This window comes from Gekko japonicus, unplaced genomic scaffold (assembly GCF_001447785.1).
Source record: "Gekko japonicus isolate JY-2015 unplaced genomic scaffold, Gekko_japonicus_V1.1 scaffold20, whole genome shotgun sequence".
Classification (NCBI taxonomy): Eukaryota; Metazoa; Chordata; class Lepidosauria; order Squamata; family Gekkonidae; genus Gekko; species Gekko japonicus.
The window spans coordinates 1,751,158-1,772,858 of record NW_015169172.1 but is presented as its reverse complement, the minus strand read 5'-3'; the positions used below and the strand labels follow the sequence as shown (position 1 = coordinate 1,772,858).

The following is a 21,701-nucleotide window of genomic DNA, read 5'->3' as shown; positions in this document are numbered from 1 at the left end:
CGGCGGCGGGGGGAGGAGAGGCACTCTTTGAATGGGTGGCTGTCTCCTGTCCGGGTTGTGAGCGAGCGATTTTGCTGCTGCAAAGATCAGGTTGCTCTGGAGCCCTCCTTCCTGAGCCTAGAGGAAAAGGCCGGGGGGAACTCAACGAGCGGCGGGAAGGAGGGAGAGCCCTGGGTGGCTGGTTGGCGACCTGTGGGGGACACTGGCAAGAGGTCGTCAGACATTGGCAAGAGGGAGGGGGGAGCAGCGCTGCCTTCAAAAGGGCCGGCCAGCTACAGCGCCACGTCCTTCTCCTGCAGAAGTACAGCCCCACGTGGCCGGCTCCGGGCATGTCCCAGAGTATTCGCTCCATAAGATGCACTCACTTTTCCTCCCACTTTTTTTGGAAGAAAAAGTGCGTCTTATGGTCCGAAAAATACGGTATATTTTTATTGCACTGTGTGCCTTGATTGCGTAACTATGGTGTTGTTTTACGCCTGTGTATTGTAAGCCGCCCTGAGCCCGCGTGCGGGGAGGGCGGGATATAAATGTAATTAAATAAATTAAATAAATAAACAGGAGGAGCATGTCCTTGGTAGTCTCTGAAAACCACATTTAAAACAGCAAAATTTCTTACGTTAGCTCATCTTTGACTGTTCCCCAATTGTGTGATCCACTTCCACCACGCTTGTCCTCATGCTTTAGGCCACTGAAATGTGAATGTGAAAGAGAACTAACAAAACTGAGTTAACATAATACTGTCAGGATACAGAAATTCAAAGGTAAATTTGAAAAGTACTGCAGAGATGCCATGTATTTTCAAAGGGAAAAAGTCTCAAGTCTAAGACTTACGATCTGTCGCTTCCACTATGTCGATCAAATTCACGTTTGCCTCTAGAGTCAAAGCCATCTCCTCTGCCCATGCCGCGTCCTCTGCCACCACGACCACCTCTTCCACCTGGACCACCACGGCCACGCATCGGGCGATCAATAACAGGTCTATTGTAAACCAAAGTGAAACTGCAAGTTTATTTGCTAGTTTGCTAAAGCCACCATTCCATTTTTTTAAAACCCATAAATTATTCTTACTTATCAACAGAAAATTCTCCTCCTTCACCCTTCTCTTCAGCAGGTTTGTCAAATCGCCGCTCACGAGGAGGTCGTCTCTCTTGCCTCCTCTCAATAGGTTTGCCATCTCCCTGAGGCTGCTGCTGATCAGGCCTTCTGCCAATTCGTCTTATCCCTAAAATAGTAGACAAGCTTCATCAGTAAATGTTTTATCCGCTTTCGCAAAACAACTGCTCTTTCACACATAGTACCTTATGGGCAATTCATGGATGATAGCTTTTTATAGAGTTGGTAGAAGGATAATAAAACTGCCCTGTTTAATAAGACACAGTCTTTGTTTTGAACATGTGTGTTTGTTTTTTTATGTCCCATTATGATCTCTGGTCATTTTTGCAAGTTTCAGGCTGTTTTCTGGAATCATCACAGGTAAGCCCTTTAAAGCATGCATTGCTGAAACAGACATGTCTACAATAAAAAGTTAAGCTGTGCTATGACTGCTTATGCCTATTAGACAGTGCTTCTCCTTTCTGTACCCCCAAATACACACCTCAACCTTGTAACAGCTTTCTAAAGGTCACCTTTCAGAAATGGAAGGGTGGATGCATTTTCACATGAACACACAGATCACTCTTCAAAAAGAACAAAAACCTTCACGGCACCTTCCTACTTACAAGTCATGCTACACCATTCAAGAACTCGCTCTTTGTTTAATGACCCTTAAGAATTAACTATCAGAAGATGGAGATATATACTCAATTTTTTGAACAGTATTAGAAAAAGCAGCTTCTGTTCGGAAGAAAGGAAATGCACCCCAGCCCTTCTTTTGCATATACAGTTATGAAGCTAGTGATGCTGGTAAGGGCTTACATTATGGTAACAGTTATGAGGAAGCACTCTGAGTGCTTTAGAAAAACTGTTTGTGCAGGCCTATAGGAAGCAACATTCACGTACCTCTCCCCTCAACTATGTAACACTCAGCAAGATTCCTGTAACAGAAAGACAGCAACCCCAGGTAGTATTCCACAGTACTTGTCAGGGCACTGCTACAGTGGTGCTAATGATGTTCCATAGATGCTAGGCCATACTGTCAGTGCTCAGCAGCCTAATCTGGCGCAAGTCTGCTTTGCCAGTGAAGCAGAGCAATGAACCTATTCGATTCCATGCCCCAGGTCAAAGGCAAAAAGAGAGGGAACTTCTGTTTTAGAAACTGACTTCCTTTCTCTCCTAAGTACAAATGCCTGCCATCATCACAAGATGCCTGCAAATCCTAAGGGTTACATTTCCACTTTACAAAAAGAGGCTCACTCTTCAGAGCAGCTTCCAAAATTATGAACACATCTTTACATACATGCTTCTTGCTCAGTAATCTTTCTGCATGACTTTGCATTTATGCCCCTTAGAAAGCACTGTCAGAAAAAAGTCCTCCAAACACTGAAAACAGCTCCCCAAATTAGGTTAACAATTAACAGCTGCATGCTCAAATAAACTGGCTGGTTTCACAAACTCTTGAGTATTCTACCAGACAAAAGAAAATTTTAATATGGAAATATATTAGTTATAATATGGAAATATTTTAATATGAAATATTTAATATGGAAAGTCCTTGTGTTGCTCAAATAATGTCTGCAGCCCCAGGTGAGTGAGAAAGAAGTGTCATCTTCCTCTTCTCACGTTCTTTCCAGCATACGTCAAGGAGCAACAGGTAAATCCTTCCTGGCAGCCCACGTCCTCTCTGCTCCCTATGAAGCTCATACTGGGGTCACCCACACTCTCTTCCCAACTTCTGGACTGCTAAAAGTACCCCATGTCCTGCAGGAACATAGGAACACATTCCAAATCACAGGGCTGGGGCAGAACCCTCTCTTCCAGCTGGAACATAATCCCAAAGCCAACAGACATGTTGGAACATGCATCAGCAACCACTTTCATCTGTGCTGCTCCACAACAGCTAATCCTGGCTCCTCATCTCAACTCAAGGTCAGACAATTTTACCTGATCTCTAAATGTAGTATTCTATGACTCTATCATGGTATTTGAAGGAACTCTGAAGCAATAAGTCTTCTCATTGGTTCAGAGTGCCCAAAAATGCAGATAGGATTCTACCCCGTAGGGTGGGCAAGGTTGCTGGCTATCACTAAAAACTGACCGGGTTATGGCCAGCAACCACTGACAATCGAAGTAAGAGGACCCCTGGAATTGTAAGTGCTATAAATTATGCAAGTAACTGCACTTTAAGCAGATCAAGAGATTTTAAAGAATCATTTATGTAATTCAACATCAAGTGTACTGCATGACATTTACCAATACATTACATAGCTGCAGCTCAGAGTACAAAACACTAAAGCATTCCAGCACTATATTCAAAAATAAAGGCAACTATGTGGAGCCATCTCACACAGAAAACTACTTTAGGCCCTTGCCAACTATCCAGCCATCTCCCTGATCTCAAGTGTTAAGAAACACTTTGCAAGTGTACCATGTGCAGTGCCACCTAAAAATCTGGGACAAACTTTATCCTTGAATACGTGTCCAGACATTTGGTTTTTTGGGGGGAGGAAGTTTGTTTTTGAATGAAGGGAAAAAATCATTGAACACAACACAGGTTAATGACTGCATTGTAGATGGCCAAGGCTGTGTGCATAGCAAGCCATCCCTCTTACAGGTACTAAAAGCTCTAGCCCTTATCCAGCAGTGATAGCTTGATTTACTGTAGCAATTAAATTGAAGCCATTTGCTCTAGTGTCCTGTAAGTCAACTAAACAGAGAAATTCAAGTACAAGCAGATTGCAAGCAGATTCTTTCTTGTATGTGAAGTTTAGACTTTTAAAACTGCCCCAGAAGGTTGGACCAGAACCAATGGGTTGAAATTAAATAAGAAGAGTTTTCGGCTAAACATTAGGAAGAACTTCCTGACAGAGCGGTTCCTCAGTGGAACAGGCTTCCTCGGGAGGTGGTGGGCTCTCCTTCATTGTAGGGTTTCAAACAAAGGCTAAATGGCCATCTGACAGCAATGCTGATTCTGTGAATGTAGGCAAATCAGGAGAGAGAGGGCAGGAAGGGTTGCCTCAGTGCTTAGTTTTGTGGCCCTTTCTTACATGCCCAGGGAAATGCTGATCACCGCTTTGGGGTCAGGAAGCAATTTTTCTCCAGGCCACTTTGGCCAGGGATCCTGGAGGTTTTTTGTCATCTTCTGGGCATGGAACAGCAGTCACTGCAGGTGTGGAGGGGAAGGTATTTGTGAATTTCCTGTGTTGTGTAGGGGTTGGACTCGATGACCCTGGAGGTCCCTTCCAACTCTATGATTCTATGCCCCAAATGTAAGTGAAGATGATATCGTTTGCATTTCAAGGGCTGTTCCTCGTGCTACCCAACAATGTGCATTCAACAGGCACACATTGCTATCTATCTATGGAACAGAAAAAACAGCAGACAATCACAATTCTTTTCTTTTAACCACCATCAAGTCACAGCTGATTTATGGCGACCCCATGGAGTTTTCAAGGCAAGAGACTTCAGCAATGGTTTGCCACTGACTTCCTCCACATGATTCTACAGAACTGAAAAAGTATCATTTTCACACAACTCTAGGGTAGCACTGTTCTGAAAGAGATTTACTGCTTATGAAAAGTCATTTGATTAATTTCTTCTCCAAGGATAGTATACCTAGGAGTTTGTAAGTTTTGTCTCATTTCCTAGCAAGCCATAATTGGGAATTGCTCTCTTGCCAACCTAGCAGTTCGAAAGCAAGAAATTGCAAGTAGATAAATAGGTACCACTTCAGTGGGAAGGTAACAGCGTTCCGTGTGCCTTGGTGTTTAGTCATGCCGGCCACATGACCATGTTAATGTCTATGGACAGCGCTGGCTCTTTGGCTTTGAAACAGAGATGAGCACTGCAACCCTAGAGTCGGATTCAACTGGCTTTCGAACAAGGGAACCTTTACCGACCTTCTCTACAGGTGCCCAAAAGTCTGGATTGGGTGAGGTCTTATGTTAGCTATGTGAACTCCTGCTCAAGAGCCAGACACAAAACCTGAATCTCCTCCAGTTCAGTACCAAAAAGAGGGGGAGGGGACACTCATGTTTGGACCTTCACAAATACTGGAAAGCCAAAAAAGAAACTTACATCTCACCATGAATACTAGTTTTCTAAAACATTTTCATATGTTTTTAATTTTTAAATATCCACTGTATCAGAACCCCATGTAAAATGTTTCTAACCAGAAGAAACTGTTAACCTCAGAAAATTCTACCTTAGAAAGTCAGATATTCATATAGATTAAAGTGATATTTTAAGAGTATTCACCTTTGCATTAAATGGTAAAACAGGGCACATTTGAGAAGTGTTTTGATAGAAGTGCACAGTGTGAACAACTTTAGTGAACTGTCTTAGGGTATGTAACACTACTCACGCTCTCGTAGACAAGGGGAAGTGAGCCTGACAAAACTTATGGCAAGACTACTTGGAAAGCCCATGTATGCTACCCTGAACTCCTTCAAGGAAAGACAAGAGACAGACTTCCATGAATCCAGAGCTTGACAAACCCCAAGCACAATGGCACGTGGAAATGTCACAGTGGTGCCGCCTATTATTTTCATTCATCATTCTAAGTGCCTCATGTTGATTCTTAGTAGAAGTACAAAGTTTATTTAGGTGAGGGATAAAGATTAGCTTTTTGTTGTGAGGACAACTAAGGCTCCCCCATATTTATTTATACACTGACACTTTGTTATTTAATTCGTTCATTTATATCACACCTTTCTCCCCAATGGAGACCCAACACAGCTTACATCATTCTCCTCTCTTCCACTTCATCCTCACAACAACTCTGTGAAGCAGGTTAGCCTCAGAGAGGGGGACTAGCCCAAGGGCACCCAGTGAGCTTCCATGGCATGACTGGGGATTTGAACCTGGGCATCCAAGATACTAGTCTGACACTCTTAACCACTACACCACACTGTTACAGCTTTTAAAACTGACAAGAACCTTAAGAGCTTAGGATTAGGTTTTGTTCTAGTGTTAATGAGAAACGTATGGTCATTAAAATATAAATACCTGAAAAATATGTCTGGCTCCTAAATTTTTGGCATGGCTTCTAAATCTAGAGAACATTTGTCAATGCTTGCACTGATATGAGGGCCCAGACAACAGCAAGTGCTTAAATTGCAACTATGATATATATTGCAAGAAGTTAATAACTCTTTAATCCATGTCGACTTCAGAGAGCAATGTTTGTACCAAAATCAGACCAACAGTTTCTGTATGTTGCAATCAGCCAAATGCACTGAATTCAAGCATAAAAAAACAGATATGTTCTATAAGATTACATATCTGCAGCTTTTTCAGACTCTAATAAACTAAGCATCTCAGAACCTATGAAATCATTTTATGTTAGGTAATTCATAGTTCTTCTGAGACAGTACCAGTAGCATCAATATCCAGACCAATCTATTAATAAATCAACTTGTTGTGAAGTATTACAACCAGAACACATTTATAAATTCATATGTCCAGCGAGAACATTTAGAATAATATAAGCGCTTTCATAACACACTGGGCTATGTTTTACTAAGTTACCAGTTCCAGTTGTTCTAGTTTGTTAACTATCACTGTCTGCTGAAGCTCGTTTAATTGTCTGCTCCACTAAACCATGGTATGGCCATCAGCTAATTGTCCCACCTACAGTCCCAAACCACATGCTATTGTTACCATCCCCCTACTTTTACCTAAACCAGGTAATTACTCAAAAGCTTACCAGATGGCTGTTCCCCTCTTTAAGATACTACAAATGAATGTGGGGGGAGAGTAAGAGAAGCATTTTCAGTGGGCCAACATGGATACTAAGCAGCCACATTTGGCACAAAGGCCAGCATTTACTGAGGACAGCATACATTCTTCTTTTACAGTGTAACTTAAGCAAATAATAATATTGACTAATTCAACCCACCAACCATTTTACCCATATAGAACTACTTTCAGAAACTGTGGCATTAGTGCTACACAAACTAGTATGAACCAGAAGGATTTGCTCCTCAGAATATGGTAACTAATTACTGAAGTTTAACAATACTGCAAAATATTCCCACGATCCCGGTAAACTCCTAGTACAGTTTAGAAATCAGCTATGAACAGGTGGCAAAAAGCACAGAGTATACAAATATATAGTTAAGAAAAATTACCTAGAGAATGTACCCTAGAACTGAGATGCTAAGGAAAACCTTACTGCATTTGAGTGCACCACACAAGTGAGCAATGCTCCTGCCATTCTGATTCTAGTTCTTAAAAAAGCACAAAATGTGATTTATTTGTTCTGCACAAATTCCAAAAACAGAAAGAATATCATACAGCTGATCATTCAACAGGAAGAAACCCCTTTGAACACATTAAATACACACTTTATCAACTTTGTTGCATTATAAGTCTATTTGTCTACTATTGCAGCGTTAACAGTCTAAGATAATCAACTTCTTTCCTACCCTACTTAAAAAAAACAGAAATGAACTGAACTGAACTGAAACTGTATTGTATGTATAAGTATAGAGAATTCCTAAAACGTGATCTTCTAATAAGCATGGAAAGTTCACTCCCCTTAACATGCAAGGGTTGCACTAGTCCGTAACTGAAGCGCAACAATAACTGGCAGTTTTCTTTTTTGGACAAGCCCAACAACCTAAAGGGCTCCATTTTACCTCTCGCCCAGCCCTACTAGGCGGCAGTAGACAGCCGAATCCAAACGAGGAGCCAAACAGCATGCGGAAAACGCACGTGGTCCAGGTATAAACTGGCTAAACTTCATTAGCACCACCACGCGCCTTTTCGGGTTAGAGGCAGCCAACTTTAACTGAACCATCAATATCGCTCCAAACAATACTTTTACTCACAATAACTCGAAGCCCGCTCGCAGCCCCCAAGTACACCGCCGACTCTCCTTCCAGGCCTCTATGGGGTACACCCACAAATGACATCCCCACCACCACCAAGCGACACCTGGCCTGCATTCATCATCCGTCCCTGCATGGATTTGGCGTCGCCTACTTTACTTGTTCAACTACAACGGCCCTCATTTCCCTCCCACCACGAGGCCAAGCGCGTGTACACACGACCGCTACCTAACACGAGGCGGCTCAATTCCACCTGCAGGGCAGAGCGGCCTCCATGTGCAATCAGCAGCCTTCAACTAGGGATCTGAGACGCAACTGGTGACCTGCGAGAAAAGAAGGCTGGAGATTCTGCTCCGGTACCAGAGGCCGGGCGACGGAGGAGGAGGAGAGGCCCCGCGACACGCGCGCCTAACATGCGAAGGGCGTTCAGACCCCGGCCACTCTTTCTTCCCTCCCCCCCCTCCCTCCCTCCCTCCCTCCCGCCGCCCAGCAGCGACCCTGCCCTTGAAAGGGAACCCCGCTCACTCGGGCTCACTCTCCTTCTTTCCGGAGGGGCGCGGAGCCAGGCTGCCCGCCTCCATCTTCCCTTCGGTCCCCGGCGCCACCAGGCCCAGAGGAGACAGCGAAGGGCGGCAGCGGGTTCTTGCGCTCCTTCTGTGTCTCCCTGCGCAGCTGCTTGGCCGCGCTGCCGCTCCCGCCAGCGGAGCCAGCCTGGCCCGAGCCGCCGCCTGAGGAGGAGTTCGCTTGGGCCGCCGGGCCACTACCGCCTCCACGACCGCCTTGGTGGCCCCCTCCTCCGCCGCCGCCGCCACCGCCTCCTCCTCCTCCAGCGCTCTCTTTCTTACGGCTCTCGGCCGCTTGGATCACCTCGAAGGGGTCGGATTCGTCGTCCAAGAGCTGGTCAAAGCGGTTGGTGACGACGCAACCGAAGCCTTCCTGCAGGTGTCCGGGCATGATGGGCCCCTCTCGGCGGGATCCTCCTCCGATGCTGCCCAGGCCCCAGGCCCACCCCCTGCGCGCTCGCTTGCTGCCCACACAAGATGGCCGGCCCCCAAAGAAACTCGCTTCTCTTCCGGCGAAAGGGACATCCGGGAAACAGCGAGCTAGGCCTCTGGCGCCTGCAGTGCATGTCGGGAGCTTGAGGCCGAGCTCTCTAGCGACAGCAGTAGCATGCTCGCGTCAGACAGCCGGACCACGATTCCCAGCAGGCACTGCGGCACCAATGAGTGGAGAAACTGGGAGACGAAGGCTCCAAACGAAGCGCCTTCTTAGAACATCCCCTGCACACAGGAAATGGGTGGGGGGTGGCGGAAGACACCTCCGCCTTCGCCCTCTGAACCTGAAGTGACACCCTTTAAAAGGGAGCCCAGGAAGGATGGCTGAAACGGGAAAAGCTAGTTTTCCTCATGCTGCTGATTTAAGAGCGGGTTCACAGTAAGTTCCTCACATGTTAGATATTTACGAGTACATGCAAGACATTTGATATGTCTCGACAGAACGGCATCGCGTGTATGCAGCATCAAGAGCGTTTCAGGAATCATGCACTGTGGACAGCCAGTGATTAGGCGAGGGAAATAAAGATCTCACTCATACTCAGGCTTTACCTAACATGTAATGACATCCCTGTCCTGGATAGCCCAGGCAAGCCTGATCTCATCAGATCTTGGAAGGTAATCAGGGTCATCCCTGGCTAGTATTTGGATGGGAGACCTGCAAGGAATATCAGGGTCATGAGGCAGAGGCAGGCTATGGCAAACCACATCTGAACCTCTCTAGCCTTGAAAACCCTACAGGGTTACTAGAAGTCAGCTGTGACTTGACAGCACTTCCCACCAATGACATCCACATTCAATATGGAATCCACCACTCATGAGCACAAATCAAAAAGGGAGCACAAACTCAGTTAATTCACTGATATGCACCTTGGAGACTAATCCTTTTTTATTGTGTAATAGGTATTTGTTGCAACAACAAAGAGACTTGGGCATCTTGACATAGCCAATGAGAAATAAAATTAACTCATTCTCTTTTTGTATCTCTCATGAACTTTGACTCACAAAAGGTTATACCCAGGAAAATTGTGTTGGTTTTTAAAAACACTACTAGTCTTCAATTTTGCTCATTCTTAAAATTATGACATGAACTTCTGCACAAAATTACTGACAAAATGCTCCCCAAAACTAATTTTTAAAATGAGAGAGGGGGAAGTACATGTACTAAAACACTGGTACTCACTCATAACCCATGGAGAGCCATGTTGACAATTGCCATGAAATAGCAGAGCCACATTTACTTCCATTCTGCGACCTGCACCTCATGGAGGCTCACAGCTTTGCTGTTCCTCTGGTGACTGTTTCAAGGTAGGAACCACCTGCCAAGCACAAGCCCCGCCAGGCAATGGCCTTGCCCACTTTCCTGAAATATGGGACAGGCGCCACACTGGTGAATGGTGCTCAGAAGAGCCATAGATAGCAAATCAAAGAATCATATATGGCTCCTGATCCACTGGCTATCCCTGCTCTAGAGCCTTTGCTATGTATCATAATAATTAGACTGCTGCCTATCGGCGCACATTCTCCCACCTTTCTCCATCAATGCCTGGATGAAAGGTACCATCTTAATGTATAGGGCTCTCATGGCTCTTTCTTACATGCTAGGGGTAATGCAAATCACCACTTTGGGGTCAGGAAGAAATTTTCCTCCAGGCCAGACTGGCCAGGGATCCTGAAGGTTTTTTGCATTGTTCTGGGCATAAAGTGGGGGTCACTGGGGAAATGGGGGGTGGTTGTGAATCTCATGTATTGTGTGGGGGTTGGACTAGATGACCCTTGAGGTACTTTCCAGCTCTGTTTCTATGTATAAAGGCTCTGGTATATCATATGGAGAAGGACCTAGAAGTTTTCACAGATGGTCCCATATTGTATTTTATTTCCTTTCCCCAACAATATATTAATATTATTATTATTAATAATAATAATATATCTGTGCACTGCTACACACACACAAAATGAAAACCTGTAGTTTCCAACAAACTCACAACATAGAGCCAGTGTTGTGTAGGGGGCTGAGTGTTAGATTAGACCTGGCAAAACCCAGTTCAAATGCCTGGTTATCATGAGACTCATTAGGTGACCCTGGGCTTATCATTCTTTGAGCCTAACCTTCCTCCCAGGTTTGGTATAAAATGGGGGAAAGAAGAACTAAATATACTGCCCCGAGCTCCTTGAATGAAGGGTGGGATGAAAATGTAACTTCACAGGGATTTTACTTTTTAGGTGATGTATAGTATGTTTAAACAGTAGGTGTAATGTGAAACCAGCAGCATTTCAGTCTGCTCTGAATCTAACTCACCATGTAGGTTTGAACAGAGTTTAACGTCATGCCTTGAATCATACAAAAGAAAGGGCATCTCTCTGCAACAGAAGGAGCTAGAGACTTTTTTAAATGAAAGCTAGAATTCACAGAATCTGCTACACTTATTGTTGTAATGGTATACTGATATCACTATATGAAATTGACCATTTTAAAAAAATTGGCCAGGGAGGGGGATGGCCATGGCTAGGGGCAGCAAAGCTAGAGGGAAACCTGCCATGTGGAAGACCCATTGTGATTGCACTTTAAAGTCAGCTATACCAGAAGCAGAAACCACACACATTTGTTCCCATGTGGAAAACACCTTTGTTTGAACAGATACTAACCTCAGTTTTAATCATTTCCACTAACATTTTTGTCAAACTCAAAAAAAATAATTAGAGTTCATTACTCAGACTGCAGTTATGCACTAAAAGAAGTGGAAAGTCACTAGTCACAACTATGAATGGGCCAAATAAACCTGACATCACTATTCCCATAACTAGTCATAATTCAGGTGAAATGAGCAAAGACCGACATAGGCCCCGGTCACACGGGCAGGAAAATGTTGGGGGGAAGCGTGGCTGTTTGCCCTGGTGCAAAATAACGCACGGTTGCATGATCAGACGTCCCGTCGAGGTCCCGTAGGTAGGGGGGAGGTGCCGATCACACGGCAAAGGCGCGGCGCATCAAACGGGGCTGTGTTTTGGTTTTAAACTGAAGTGTGCACATGCGCCGTTGGGTGCTTGTGCGCATCCCGTGGAGACTTGGGGAAAAAAACTTTTTGCATGTCGTACCCACCCACGAACCCCCTGCCTGCTGCATGGCCTTTCCCTTGAGTCCCCGCGTCGTAGTCACGCCCCCCCCTCGCCCCCGGCACTTGTGCCTTGCCCAGGAGGTGACACCGTTGCTCATCCCAGGAAGGTGCCGGGGGCTGGCTGGTGCGAAGCTCTCTCTCCCCCTCCCCCACAACGACTCGTCTGCTCTTCTTTCCTCTTCATTGCGCTAGAAGAAAATGGTGCTGCTGGGAAAGGAACCGTGGGGTGGGGTGGGGGGGACACACCTTTTTGCGAGGGGACATGGGCGGGCACCGGATGCCACCGGAAACGCGATCAGACACCCACCCTTGCCCCGCAGTTACCGGAAACTAGTACCTCGGAGGTACTAGTTTTTAACTGTGCATCTTCGGAGGGAAGCCTCGGGTTCGCCATGGGAGCTCTACGCTTCCCAGATGTGGCGCTGTGATCGCACCCGGAAAATCCACCTATCATCCGTCTCAGTAGCGTGGCTACTGCTCCGTGTGACCGCAGCCGTAAAATGAATAATTGTTTTTTAACCAAACATGCACTTACAAACAAATCATATTACAAAGAATTAGAATGTGACAGATTTGTAAACATTTATAACTGAATGGATTGTGGTTGTAAATTACACCTGTAAAATCCTTAACTGTTAGGACATATGAAGGTAATCTAAATGTTACACTTAGTTCAATGCATCAGGACATCTAGTATTTGGGGAACCAACCAATAATGGGAATCAAAACAACCTTTTATGGTCTTATAGACTCGTGTTGTTTTACGGTCCACTTGACCTTATTTTTCTATGGTAATGCAGTAAGCTGACTATAAGTATTGAGCAGTACATTCTTACCCGTCCCTTCAGCAATTCATGATGCACATCCTTTAATTCTGTATATCCTGGTCTCAGATTATTTAGGGTTTTAGGAGGTCAGAAACAAAACTTTCAAGTAGGCCAGAAACAAGTAGCAGGTAATGCATAATTAATCTGGATGTTACCAAGGCATAAGTGATAGCAACCAGGTCCATCCTGTACCAGCCTATGCTAGCAAAATGTGCTTCTGGCCACTGCTTGCACTTGGACATCCAGGAGCGTTGAGAGGTCCAGGGTCACCCACCTCATTAAGTATTTACTTGATTTTTTAAGTGGAAGTAAAATGTCATCCCGATGCCCCTGTATAGATTTATAGTGAGGCCTTAGTAGGGAATTCTGTTTATGATTCTGTTTGCTGCATCATATCTCAAAAAGGATGTTGCAAAGGTTGATGAAAAGACAAGGGAGATGGGGGGGGGAGAGAGAGAGAGAGAGAGAGAGAAAAGAGATCTCTCACCCTCAGTGGGCATATGGCAACCCTAGAGGGTGTGGGTGGGGTGCCCCAGCATTGAAACAGGCTGTGGTGTGTCCACTATTAAAGAAAGCTAACCTGGACACCGTCAGAGGATGGCGGAAGACAGGAAGGCCTGGCGTGATCTGGTCCATGGGGTCGCGAAGAGTCGGACTCGACTGTGCGACTGAACAACATCAAAACCTGGACACAGGAGATTTCAATTGCTATCAATCAGTCCCAAATTTTTCATTCTTTTTTTTTAAAAACATAAAATTTTATTAAGGATTTTGTGCACATACTAACAGTTCCAATAAGAAAGTCACAATACAAGATTGGTTATTGTATACATTGGTATATAGTAGAAGTAAAGCATAGTTAATATAAACCAATACAATGTTCATATCAATTATACAGTAATAGCTTGTAGCAAATTTTTCATTCTTGAGCAAGGTGATTAAACAGGTAGTGGCCAGACCATGCATTCCTGGATGAAGCAGATTGTTTGGATCCTTTCCAATCTGCAGTCTGGTTTCAGGTCCGGTTATGGGACTGTAACAGACTTTGTAACCCTGGTGGATGACCTGAAAGATGGACAGAGGGAGTCAACTCTGTAGATTCTCCTGAACCTCTCATCAGCTTTTGATACTATCGATCATGGTATCATTCTGGACCACCAACTTTCCAGGCTGGGATTGGGAGGCACCATTTTATAGCAGTTCCGTTCCTACCTAGAGGGCAGGTTTCAGAAGGTACTACTTGAGGGACTGCTGCTTAGCCCCTTGGCCTTTGGCCTGTAGGGTCCTGGAAGGCTCCATCTTGTTCCCATTGCTTTTCAATGTCTATATGAAACAGATGATGAGGTAATCCAGAGATTTGGGCTGGGCCATTACCAATACGTAGATGCCACTCTGCTCTGTCTCACACTTCCAGCCAGTACCAGGGAGGCTGCAGAGACCCTGAACCAGTGCCTGGAGGTGGTTCTGAAGCAACTGCAAGCTAATACCCTTGAAGCTTAATCCCAGCAAGATGAAAGTGCTACAGGTGAACAGAAGATCTGAACAGAAGATATTAAGGTGTCACCTGCTCTGGACGGGGCTGTACTCCCCTTGAGGGAACGGATCCAGTTTGGAGGTGCTCTTGGACCCAAGTAGTTTTGCCAACTCCAGATTGGGAAATTCCTGGAGATTTGGGGATGGAGCCTGATAATGGCAGGGTTTGAAGAGGAAAGGGACCTCAGCAGGGCATCATTTCATACAGCCCATCCTTCAAAGCAGCCACTTTCTCCAGGGAAACTGATCTCTGCAGTCTGGAGATCAGTTCTAACTCCAGGAGATCTGGGCCCAGCTGGTGGTTAGGCTTGCCAGTCCCCAGGTTGGGGTGGGGGCTCCCCCAGCTTTTGGGGCTTTTTCCCCAGTGGCCAGTGGGGGAAACCCTGCCCCCAAACAGCCATATCTCCACGTGACTCTCCTGATGTGATGACGTCAACTAGAAGTGACATCACATCAGGGATATTGCATGGGACACCCTGGTTTAAAGGCAAAATTTTATGGTTTTAAGATGGTTTTACCATAGACCTTAAACCAGAGTGTCACCGTGCTGTATCTCCAGTGTGATGATGTCACTTCTGGGTGACGCGGATGTCCTGGAACACACACACACCCATTCCCCTGTCAGAGCAACTAGGGGACCTGGTAACTCTACTGGTAGTTGGCAACTTTAGACCCAGGTCTACTTCTGGATAATCAGGCGGCAACTTTGGCCAGGAGAGCCTTTTACCAGCTATAGGCTTTTCTGGGCAGAAAAAATCTGGCCACTGTGGTGCATGCCATGGTTACATCGAGATTAAAGGTAAAGGTAAAGGTTTCCCTTGCTCGAAAGTTAGTTGAATCCAACCCTAGGGGGCAGTGCTCATCTCCGTTTCCAAGCCGAAAAGCCAGTGCTGTCCGAAGATGTTTCCATGGTCATGTGGCCAGCATGGCTAAACGCTGAGGTGCACAGAATGCTGTTACCATCCCACCAAAGCCGTACATATTTACTACTTGCAATTTCTTGCTTTCAAACTGCTAGGTTGGCAGGAGCTGGGGCCAGAGACGGGAGCTAACTCTGTCACGCAGCACTAGCGTCTCAAACTGCCAAACTACTGACCTTCCGGTCTGCAGCTTCAGTGTCTTAACCTCTGAGCCACGGCGACTCCTACATCAAGATTAGATACTTGGGGCAGCCTTTGAAAAGTATTCAGAAACTTGAGTTGGTACAGAAAGTGGCAGCCAGTATGCTGACTAGAATGGATCATAGGGACCGTACCACTCCAGTCTCAGTCCATCTACACTGGCTTCCAGTTTGTTTCTGGGCACAATTCAAGGAGCTGGTGTTGACCTTTAAAGCCATATACAGCATGGGACCAGAATAGCTAAAGGACTACCTATTCCCTTATGTACCTACCTGACCACTACAGTCATCTTCTGGGGGCCCACTTTGGGTGCTCCCATCTCCTCAGACTAGACGGGTGGCAATCTGGGAGACGGCCTTCCTGGTGATGGCACTGGAATTCTGGAACTCTCTCCCCAGAAACACTTGCCTGTCCCAGGCCCGTAGCCAGGATTTTTTAAGTCAGGGGGCATTTAAATTTCTCAGGGGGCACTAGCTAATCAAATTAATCCAGGGGAGAAGGCCGTGACGCCCTGGCCTGGACGGGAAGTCAGGGGGCCTTGCCAGCAAGTTGGGGGCCTAGGCCCGAGATGCCCCACTGTAGCTACGGGCCTGGCCTGTCCCCTCCCGTTGCTGCCTTCTGCCAGTGAGTGAAAAAAAATTGTTTCTTCTGGCACTCCTTTCCTACTTCCTTTCCTATTTTAACTACTTTTAATGTATATGTATTTGTATTGTACTGTATATGTTATTTTAGCTTAGTTTCAAGTGTTTGATGATTTCTTTTGTTTGGTTTTAGTGGTTTTTAAGATGTATTTTTATTACGTATATTTTTAATCTGTTGGCCACCTTGGTGGCTCTGATAAGTGCAGAAAGGTGGGATATAAATTGTTGTAAATAAAACAAATAGCTATGCAGAAGAGGGCAACCAAGATGATAAAGGTGTTGGAGCACCTTTCCTGTGAGGAAATGCTAAACTGTCTGGGAGTTTTTTGTTTAGGAAAAAAAACAAGTGGAGTGGGGAACATGATAGAGGTTTGTAAAATTAGGCATGGGGTGGAGTAAATAGATCGAAAGAATATTATTCTTCCATAATACTAGAACTAGGGGCACCCAATGAAGTTAGTGGCCAGTAGATTCAGGACAGCCATATCCTTCTTTACTCAACAAATATTTAATTGTACAATTCACTGCCAGAGGAGATAGTGATGGCCACTAGCATGGAAGGCCTTAAGGCTGGATTAGACAGATTCATGAAGAATAGGTCTATCAACAGCTACTAGTCATAGTGTTTTAAGAAATCCTCCATATTCAGAGGCAGCAATCCTATGAATAATAGTTCTAGGACCTAACATCAGGTAAATGCCTTGGCTTTTCTCCTGTGTTTGTTGGTCCTCCAGGGCAACTGGTTAGCCACTATGTGAAACAGGATACCTGACTAGATGGACCACTGCAGGGAGCATTACTAGTCTGATCCAGTAGCAGTTAGAGTTTCAGCCTAGGATCTGGGAGACCCAAGTTCAAATCCTCACTCTGCCATGGATGTTTCCTGGGTTACCTTGGGCCAGTCACACATACTCAGCCGAACCTACCTCAGAGGGTTGTTTTAAGGATAACATTTAGGAGAGAAGAACAATGTAATATGTTTTGGGTCACCATTGGCGAGAAAGGCGGGGTATACATGAAGTAAATAATAATACCCAGGCATGAACATGCCATTCTTTAGAATAAGTTTAAGTTTGTTCACCCCAATCCCCAGTCCATCACTGGCTTCAGAGCTCAAGCCTTCCAGAGTCCTTCAGAATCTGATGAGAGAGAAAACTATTGGGTTAAATGTAAAAAATTATCATTTTGCCTTGGAAGCACAGAAGCTTTACACAGTATCCCCAATCCTCCACATTTCCCAGTTAAGGGGAAAATGCTGTTCAAACTAATTGCAAAGATGAGCTCACACCAATGGTAACAAGCAGGGCTATTTTGGGGCAGGAACGCACAGAAACAGAGTTCCGGCTGGCTCCCAAGTTGACCACGCCCAGCAGGCTTATTAGCATAATAGGCAACACCCAATAGCAGAAACTCATTAGGAATGGCTACATTAGGGGTGTGTGGCCTAACATGCAAAGGAGTTCCTGCTACAAAAAAAGCCCTAGGTTTTGACAACAAACAAGGTAAACAGAATAAGAAGCAAAAGGTGGGTGTGGCTGGATGTCGACACTTCTGGTAACATGGGGGTGCAGCCTATGCTAATGAGCTATGCTCTCATGGGTGTGGCGGGATATGCTAATGAGTTTCTGTTGTTGGGTGTGGCCTATTTTGCTAATGAGTTCTTGCTGGGCTTTTTCTACAGAAAAAGCCCTGGTAACAAGAGAAAGAAATTTTACTTATAAAACTAGAAGCACATCTTACATGACATATTCAGATAGGTACATTTAACTTACTGTGAACAGATCAACTTAAAAAGGTTAACTTGCTACAGCTCCAAGCCCAGGTAAGACGGAGAGAGAAGAAGAAGAGAGGTCCTATATAAGATGAAACAGAAGGCAAGCCAAAGGCCAAAGAGGCTCAGCATCTAACCGAGGAGAGGGTGGGGCCAACTGACAAGTGTACCCGAGTGAGAGAACTCTCTTAACCCTTCCCCACCCCCCAGATCTTCTTGCATGCAGAGTTACAGTTATCCAGCAAAAACTGGGTTCATCCACATACAGGCCAAATAGCTAAACACTAGGTCTGGTGCCCAGAAGAGAGTAGCGTAGGTGCCAGGTGAGCCTTAAGGGGAAGGAAATTCTGTGGGCAAGATGCTGAAAAGGCTCCATCTCTGGTCACTAAGGTTTGGGAGGCAAATTTTAACTGCGAGCTGGACAGTATGGGAGGACACTCCTATCTGTCCATCTTACCTGTTTAAATTACACAAATGACCTTCTGTAAACTACAGTTCTAGTCACCATAGGTATGTACATTTCCATTGCACATAGAGATGATGTATAGAACATAAACCATGTCATTGTTATCCTTGATGATACCACAATGCAGCTGATACTGGTTTTGAGACTTCATCCTCACCCAGTTGTTTTGAGACTTCATCCTCACCCATAACTATTTCAGATTTGGTGACACCTTGTTCCTTCAAGTTAAAGGCACTGCCACGTGCACCCAGTGGTCCTACATTATGCCAACATATTACTGTCAGGTTTATCTCATTTCATCAGAACCTGCCACCAAATACCTCTCCTTGAGATGCATTGCTGACATCATTATTGTAATGTACTCCGCCATGACCATGTGCACGACCGTTGGGCCATGCGGTCGGGCAGAGTCACGGAGCTTCGCTCTCTCTAGAACAATAGCCAAGCGGATCCTAGCCCGCACCTATCGGAGGGCCAGGTCCGCGGCCGAGAGCCTATGGAACTCTCGGCCACTGTATATAGCCGATAGGATAGTACTGGGTGTGTTTGGGTGGTGGGTTTCTGTGCATATAAACGGGCCTGCGATCAGGTTTACTTTGTCGTGTGCTATCCAAATAAAGTACTTTGCTGAAATCACTCCACGCTTCGCAGTACTTTTAACTGGCGACGAAGGTGGGATCCTACCGTTTCTGAGCACCGACCCGGACGAGACTACGCAACGCACCGAGCTCCTGATCGAGACCACCCAAAGCCACACCGCTTCGCTCCTAGAATCTCGGATCCCACTCATCGCACCGCGCCTCGCTCCGTTAGACCCGGCTGCCCGAGAACAGCAGCGCCGCTTCTCGCATCTCTCCACCTCGCAGAGAATCGCCGCTCTTCGCTCCCGCATCTCCTTGCCTCGCCACTCGTTGTCTCCCACGCCGCTCTCTAGCACGGAAGACTATGTCTTCCCCTGCTTCCGCCTCGTCCTCCGCCTTGTCTTCTGCCGCCTCTACCTCCCACGAGGGCATCGCTCCTTTTGACCTCTCTCGTCCCGAACAATGGGAAACGTGGGTAGTGATCCTGTTGTAATATTAATCTCCAGTAGGAAGATCAGTATGATCTACCTGACAGAAAACTGACAGCTACCTGTCAGCAGGTGGTGAGATAAGCCTGGTTCTGACCGGTTATAGCTGGCACTGAACAGTGTGCAGTCACCATGACTCAGCTTGCAGCTGATTGGTGGTCTGATGTATATATGTCTTGTATAGAAGCTATGAACCATCTCTTCGGAGAAACAGCGTGTCTGGCGAAGCAGTTTGATTGTATATTCTGTGAATAAAACCCTTGTACATAGTGTACCACTGGACTGTGCAGTGTGGTTACTATAAGGGACAGAGCAGCAAGAACTGCAGCAAAGAGCTGGTAAGGCTGGGAGGCTGGAAAGTCCATAAGGGTGCTGACTAGCCCAAAGGCAGGGCTTGGAACCCTACACTCACGCTCCACGCAACAGATCCTGGATAACTACCTGACGTGCCTGAAAATCACCGACCCAGGTATAAAGAGGGCACATCTCATCCGCTTCTGTGGGATGGAAACCCTCCTTCACCTGCAGGATTTGATCGCACCCCGTAAGATGCAGGCCGAGAGTTACGATGTGCTCGTCAAGACCCTCACCGACCATCTCGCTCCGAAGCCCACCAAGTTTGCGAAGTGAGTGGACTTCTTTGCAAGAGTCCAAGGCCTGGAGGAGAGAGCCGCCGTGTTCCTGGCGGGCCTCCGACGGGCCGCCACGCAGTGTGCTTTTCCTAGCCTAGAAGACACGCTGCTTAACCAATTTATTGTGGGCATTAGAGATTCCAAGTTGTACCGACGCCTGGTCCGGCAGAACGATTTGACTTTGGACAAGGCGTTTAAGGACGCCGCGGCCTACGAGAAAGCGCGACAAGATCGCGGCAGAAACACGGTCCAACAACCCAAGCCACCTTGGAGTCGGCCGACTCCGAGGAAGACGAGGTGCTTCAAATCCGCCGCCAAACCTCGCAACCGCACCGCTCGAGGGGAGCACCAACCGCGAGGACGTATGAGGCAGCCCCACCATGTGCCAGCTGTGAAGAGGCACATGAACGCCGGACCTGTCGTTTCCGGGACGCCATCTGCGGGGCCTGCAACAAGCAGGGCCACATCGCCAAAGTCTGCCGCGCCCGCACAGCAAGAAGTCAACACATCAGGCAGAGCCGGTGCACACCGTGGACCTCCACTCCCTCGACCTCCACGCCGTGTCCCACCAGCCCCAGCCCCAGGTAGGTGAAATGCTCCGGGACGGCCAAAACAAAGTCCACGTTTCAGTCCGTATCGAGGGGTCCCCCTGCAGCATGGAGCTAGATACCGGCTCCAAGTTCTCCATAATATCGGACGGAAGAGACCCTGCGGAGGGTGTGTCCGAAGGGGCCCCCCCCACGTAAGCCACAATTTAAATTGCAGGACTTCAATAAGAATCCGGTGGCAGTGCGGGGCTGGGGCAAGTTCATGGTGGAATTCCAGGATTTCAAAGGGTATCTGGACATACTAGTGGTGGGCGGGCGGCTTTCCAGCCTCCTTGGGATGTCATGGTTCAAGCTGCTGGGCTTGACCATAGGGGGGCTCCACCAGCTGCAACGGGTAGATTTTACGGAGGTGTGCAATGAGTTTCCGCAGGTTTTCGACGGGTCCCTCAGTCGGTTTACAGGGACGCCCATCTCCCTCGATTTAGATCCCGCTGTCCACCCCATCAAGACCAGGCATCCACCCATCGCGATGAGGCCAAAGATCGAGGTGGAGCTGGACCGGCTGGTCGCCCAAGGAGTACTGGAACCGGTAGCGTCCGCCCGGTGGGAAATCCCCATCGTTACACCGGTTAAGCCAAACGGGGACGTGAGGATCTGCGCGGACTATAAGTGCACCCTTAACAAGGCGCTGCAAGACCACGCGTACCCAGTACCAGTGGTCAGCCACGTGCTGGCAGCGCTGGCCGGGGCCCGCATCTTCGGGAAGCTGGGCTTGGCACAGGCCTACCAGCAGCTGCCGGTAGACGCCGCCACAGCGGAAGCCCAGACAATTGCCACACATAAGGGGGCTTTTCGGGTCCACCGGCTCCAGTTCGGGGTTTCAGTAGCACCGGGGATTTTTCAATCTTTTATGGACTCTCTCCTTAAAGGTATCCCGGGAGTACAGCTGTTTTTAGATGATGTGCTAATTGCCGCCCCCGATGCCGCCTCTTTCGCC

General features: G+C 46.8%; 1 protein-coding gene across 2 annotated transcripts in view; it reads right to left on the bottom strand.

Moving 5' to 3' along the window:
- Window positions 1-9,014, bottom strand: part of SERBP1 (SERPINE1 mRNA binding protein 1) — a 35,734-nt gene extending 26,720 nt beyond the window's left edge. The window contains exons 1-4 of one of the 2 annotated variants that reach the window (XM_015415806.1): window positions 8,468-9,014; window positions 1,069-1,222; window positions 832-978; window positions 617-712 (exon numbers count right to left, since the gene is read on the bottom strand). In XM_015415806.1, coding sequence (XP_015271292.1) covers window positions 617-712; window positions 832-978; window positions 1,069-1,222; window positions 8,468-8,882 — 812 coding nt within the window. In that variant the 5' untranslated portion in view covers window positions 8,883-9,014. The remainder of the gene's footprint in view (window positions 1-616; window positions 713-831; window positions 979-1,068; window positions 1,223-8,467) is intronic. The other variant, XM_015415807.1, reaches the window with a different exon arrangement.
- Between the last annotated feature and the right edge of the window lie 12,687 nt (window positions 9,015-21,701).